We start from the raw sequence: 6000 nt of genomic DNA on the forward strand, positions 1-6000 counted from the left end.
TACCTTGTTCTCTCATTTGTTGACTGACTAACTGTCTGGGTTAAATGGTTTAGTGCCATGAAGAGCCTCTGTTTACTCTGTTTAGGGGAAAAATGAGAGTCTATGGGACCCAGAGAGACCGGTGCTGTTGACAACATGCAACAATGTAATCACTGGTTTCTCATCCCCATTGTGGAGACAAAAGGCCAAATTAGAAGGTAACTCACAGAACATGTTGTGATCAATGTGTGGGAGCAATGAAATGCTTAATAGAGTTAAATTTGCCAAGAAATGATACTCTAACTTGTAAAGTGTGAAGATCTTAACCTTTGATAGGACAGTTTGACTCAAAGCCTGAAGGTCATGATTCCCTGACCAACCTGGCAATAACTCCCTCAAGAATGATTCAGTTAATGCCATTCTTACATGAAAGTCCCCAAGTCATTGCAGGCCTCTTCTCAACAGATCCAGGCTGAGAGCTTTCAATCATCTCTCATCACTTCCTTCCTCCTCATCCACCCCAGCCAATCAGAAAACATGTCCTCCTTGCTCTCCCCTTGTTCATCCTTCACTTTTTGCAGACCTCCCTGCTCTTCTTGGGTGGAGGTCATTATGTCTGTTCTTCTCAATTAGCATCCATGTCTAGACTCTGCAATTTTTAATTCATTTTGTGTGCATTAAGCAGATGACTGTCCCCCCAAATCCTATCCCTTGGGTCATTTAAAGTTCTAAGAATATTTATTGCTTACTCTTGCCACTATCATAGTAATAGCTTTTCTTTTAATATTCAAGGTCTTGCATTATCTATCTTTCCTAACCCTCTACCTATGTCTTCCTCTCTCCTTTACTTCCAGAGAGTCACTTTCATGCACGTTACCAAGCCCAGGCTTGCTAGTCTTAGACTATGCACCTTTGTTAGTATCTTATCTTATCTCCTACACTAAGTCTTGGTCATCACCCGCCCCCCATTCACATACTGTCTTAATTCTAGCTTTATTTTAGTGCATGTTACATTCAATCAGTATATGATGCACAATGACTTCAAGTGTCTTAGCCTTGGCTTTTTTCAGGCACTGCTTACTACCTCGTTTCTTCCCCCTACAATAAGTTTTTGCCACACTGTCCTGTAAGTCCCTGCCCACTTAACTAACCATTTCCCACCCCAGAAAACTCCTTTCTGTATCTTGGCATCCTCTCAATCATCCTGAATCCTCCCAGGACGTCTGTCTTCTGTTGATGAGTCCACACACACTTCTCAAAGGGCTCTTCTTCCTACGTCTCTCCCCACCCCTCAGCCAATGAACCTTTTCTCCTTTAACACAAGAGTAAATGATGGAGAAGATACAATATTAATTTTTGATCACTGAATAGAATGTACTTTATTAAACAGAAGCTGGGCTCTCAAGGCCAAACCCCCGTCCCCATGTGCAGAAGGAAGGCATTGGGGACAAAAAATGGTGAACTGAAAAGAGAATTCAGTGGTACTTGTGGGCCAGAGCAGTGGCAACACCAGCCACCAGCTTCTGCCAAGCAGCCTGCAACTCGGGGGTGAATTCTCTGCCAAAGTGAGAAGCCAGAATAATCACCATCACGTTGCCCAGGAGCTGTTAGGTGAGAGACAAAATGACAATTAGATATGTTGAGTAGAATTTTCCTAAAAGAGTTGCAGAAAATAATGGCTTAATACCTACACCCACTCCCAACTCCACATCGTAAACTGCTCCGTGGTTTGTATCTGTGCAATAAACTCTGATAAGCTAGTTCTTAAATTTTATTTAAATTCTATGAGCCCTCCATTCAACATTCTGTCTACCTATATCCCCTCACTCTCTCCCATTTCACGATTTTTATTTGCCTCTCTCCCTCCCTCTCACATTTACCAATTGTCTAATCCTTGTAATCATAGGATTTCAGGGCTGCATAGGTTCTTAGAGTGAGTTTAGTAAAGTCTCCAACCAATGCAGGAATAAGCCCCCACTTAGTCCCAGCATTGATGGGTAATTTAATATGTTTAGAGAATTGATTGATATTTCTTTGAGACAATCTGCCTAAAAATTATTCTCCCAAATATCTTCCTAAACTTCAGTCATCAGGAGCCACATAAAATAAGACATTTCTCTTTCCTTGAGACAGGTTTTCACCTACCAAAAACCAGATTCCATTCCACCTTGAACAAGTCTGTTATTCTTTGATATTCTCTAGGGTAAACAAATCCAGTTCTAACAAAAGTCCCTGAAAAGTTTTAAGCAAACTCAGGCTTAAAAGGGCTAGTAGCCCTTTAGTGTCACTAGTCCCGAATCAAGGTGCTCTTGGTATGTCCACTGGAATTCTGCCCTCTTAACACCAACTTTGATCTATGATTTCTGAGATCTTTGCTAGTCTTTGCAACCAAAGACTCAACTTCCATTATTATTCCAAAGTAAAAAGCATAAAAAGAACACATGACCATTTCCTGAACTCACCCTGAAGTTCTCAGGATCCACGTGCAGCTTGTCACAGTGCAGCTCACTCAGCTTAGCAAAGGCGCCCTTGAGGTTGTCCATGTTCTTAACAGCATCTCCAAAGGATGTCAGCACCTTCTTGCCATGGGCCTTGACCTTGGGGTTTCCCATTATGGCAGAGGGAGAGGACAGGTTGCCAAAGCTGTCAAAGAACCTCTGGGTCCAGGGGTAGACAACCAGGAGCCTATGAGATGAGACCATAGCAGATGGAAAATCAGTGACTCGAAAAGTTTGAAGAATTTCCTGGTCAGTTTACCAGGCTCATATTCACCATCCTCCCCCATGAAGTCCAGTTGCTACCTGCCCAGAGCCTCGCCTCCAGCCTCTTCCACATTCACTTTGCCCCACAGGCCAGTGATAGCAGCCTTCTCCTCAGCAGTAAAATGCACCATGATGTCAGGTCTTGAAGCTTACTGGTGATCACAGAAGTGTCAGAAGCAAGTCTGTGCTGCTGCTGGAAGGTGTGGCCTTTTATTCTTTACTGCTGAACTTCTGGCCCTTTGTTCCCCCTAATCCTTTAAAGTCATTGGTCAAGGCTGAGCTGTGTCCCTCAGGGGTGGAGTCAGGTCAGGAAATGGTCAGCAAGGAAGATGTATATTGAGTCTGTGATAATGTGTTCATTCCTGAAACATCCTTCTTTTGTTGGCTCCTCCTCCACCCTCAACACAATTTTTCATTCATTCTCTCTTTTCACCTTCTTCTCTCCCCATGTCATACTCCACAATGACATCCATCTCTCCCATTCTCCTTATCCCAGAAAGACCCATAGAGTGCAGCTAAGCCCGAGATAGAGTTCCAGTCAAACCAGGTTTAATATTTGGGTTAAGGATGGTGAGATGGTGACAGGGACAAAGACACAGTCAAGAAAAAAATAATACAGTTGTTGACACAGAACCTCAGCCAGTTCTAGCTCTCTTGAGGAGTGGTTTATAGCCAAGCTCTGGATTTTAGTTTTCTAAGGGAGACAAAACACATACATGGTTACTTCAGGAAGCTGAATGGAGATGCAAGGGATCTACAATAGAACTAAAACCTCAATCCCAAAGTAAAATAACCAAAGATTATTTCATAGAGAGAACAGGTAGAATAAGCTTACATCCTGTACTTCCAGGGAACTCTCTCTCTGTCCATTTCTCTATGACAGCAAGGGAAACTGTCTACTCTGGAGATATTGCCCTGAGTGCTCTTCTTGATTTTCTGTACTTACTTATACCAGCGAGGTTGCTAAGGAGTCTGAAATTTTTTAAAACCAGGACTTGTGATCAAACTGAGGAATAGATGAATTGATATGATAGGCTAGCAGTTGGAGGATGTTTAATGTTTGTTGAAGCCATCAGTTCAGGAGACTTCAAGTTTCTCTAGTGTCCTTATTTTTTGTTTTCTTTTGTATTTTGATGTCCCTGTTGGCTCTGGGTTCCCCTAAGAACACATCATTATGAAATAGATTATGTACCTTGCAACTTTTCCAGCTGCAATCCTCTGTTATTATACTGGAGTCCTGTTGATATAGTGGTAAGGAATGGTGGAGGAGAAGCCATCTATAATTGTATAATTAAAAATCAGCCTTCAGTGGACCAGTTTTCCTGGGCTGTGGCCTTCACAAGTGTTTCTTAGCTTATTCCCCCCTTAAGAAAGATAGGAAAGACTCCCTGGTCTAGACTATATAACCTAGGATGACAGAATTCTAGGTTGAGAGAGAAGACATTTGATCACTGAAGTAGAGGACCAATGAAAGGACAAGAAGTATTTGGCTACTCAGTGAAGAATAGACCTTGTATGAGTAAGAGTTATTTATTTATTTATTTATTTATTTTTAAGTATAGTTGATTTACAATGTTGTGTTAGTTTCAGGTGTACAGCAAAGTGATTCAGTTTTATATATATATATTTTTTCAGATTCTTTTACCTTATAGGCTATTACAAAATATTGAGTATTGTTCCCTGTGCTATATGGTAGGTCCTTGTTGTTTATCTATTCGATATATAGTAGTGTGTTTATGTTAATCCCAAACTCTGGTAACCATAAGTTTGTTTTCCATGTCTGCGGGTCTATTTCTGTGTTGTATATAAGTTCATTTGTATCATTTTTTTTTAGATTCCACATATAAGCAATGTCATATGATATTTGTCTTTCTCTGTCTGGCATACTTCACTTAATATGATAATCTTTAAGTGCACCCATGTTGCTGCAAATGGCATTATTTCATTCTATTTTATGGCTGAGTAATATTCCATTGTATGTAAGTACCACACCTCTTTATCCATTCATCTGTCAATAGACATGAAGGTTGCTTCTATGTCTTGGCTATTGTACGTAGTGCTGCTACAAACATAGAGGTGCATGTGTCTTTTTAAATTACGGATGATTTTTTAATCAGTAGAGATAGGGTTCTAGGTTTCCAAGGCACATTTGTATAGATCCACAGTGTGAGTACAATGACCCTTCCCTTAGACCTTGGGTATGAGGATCAGACATTGTCAAAGCCCAGGGAATAAGAAACAGGCTGCACAAGACCAAGAGTTTGGGAAACGAACCTCACCTGAAGCAGACAGTATAAGTATGTTCCATTCTCCTTCCAGTTCAGAGTGTGGACACAAGGCTTCTCTTAAATTCAGAGTGTGCGGTTGATCTCCTTTCTCCTCCCTTATACCCATTTCAGGGCTCATATATCCTTCGCTAGTAACAGCCTTTGGGAAAAGAACTGGCTTGCCTCCAAGGATCTGGCCCATCCCTTGCTTTCTTATTACTAAAGATTGTGGGAAAAGGCTTCAAGAAATGTTACAGTGTTGAAAGACAGCATGTCTGTAACTCAGTTCAAGGCATATGAATTCTGATTCTGAAGTCACTTAAGCTGAATATAATTTCATTTTTGCTTAGGTGCTTGTTGATTCAAGCTCAATTATCTCAGCTGCTCATTTTGAAGTATTTTATTTATTTCTCCTGTGAAATACCATGATTATTGTCTCTTTTTCCTAGATGAAAAACCCAAAGTTTAGAGAGATAAATGACATGATTATCCATGATACATCAGAAAGATTAAATGGTCAGAAAAAAGAAAAAACTAAGAGTATTCATTTATTGCCTATAAATTAAAATTAATAAAGTAAAAATATTATCTCTTAAGGTATTTAAATGAAAAGTTTTAAAAGAAACTTCAAAATTTGTTAAAGATTAACTCCTGCCTCTTAGGGTATCCTGTGGCATTTGTACTTTGGTAAACTCTATGCAGGATTTTAAGAAAGATGTAAGATGCCTCTTTTTAGCAAGGAAAAATAAAATATTTCCTTAAATCTTGCTAGCTCATTTATGACATATATACTAATCCTGTGAGTCAAATACTGTATTATCTTTAGGTGCTATTAGTATGGAGGATTGTATAAATTACATTGTTAATAGATAAAATAAGTCTTTGATCCCATTACATTTCTTCATAATATTAGCTGAGAAAAAATCCTTCAAAAGTTATTCATTACCACAAATGAGTTTTTTTCTATTTTTTATTTTAAAATTGGAAAATTA

The 6000-nt window shown here is 39.5% G+C and overlaps 1 protein-coding gene across 1 annotated transcript; it reads right to left on the minus strand.

Moving 5' to 3' along the window:
* Window positions 1-1454: 1454 nt before the first annotated feature.
* Window positions 1455-2872, minus strand: LOC307056517 (hemoglobin subunit epsilon-1; the record flags this gene model as incomplete). Its single annotated transcript, XM_079709330.1, has 3 exons — window positions 1455-1583; window positions 2442-2664; window positions 2781-2872. 3 exons carry the CDS (start codon window positions 2870-2872, stop codon window positions 1455-1457), a joined length of 444 nt encoding a protein of 147 aa, XP_079565456.1.
* Window positions 2873-6000: the final 3128 nt, after the last annotated feature.

This window comes from Hyperoodon ampullatus (assembly GCF_949752795.1).
Source record: "Hyperoodon ampullatus genome assembly, chromosome: 7".
NCBI classification, from domain to species: domain Eukaryota; kingdom Metazoa; phylum Chordata; class Mammalia; order Artiodactyla; family Ziphiidae; genus Hyperoodon; species Hyperoodon ampullatus.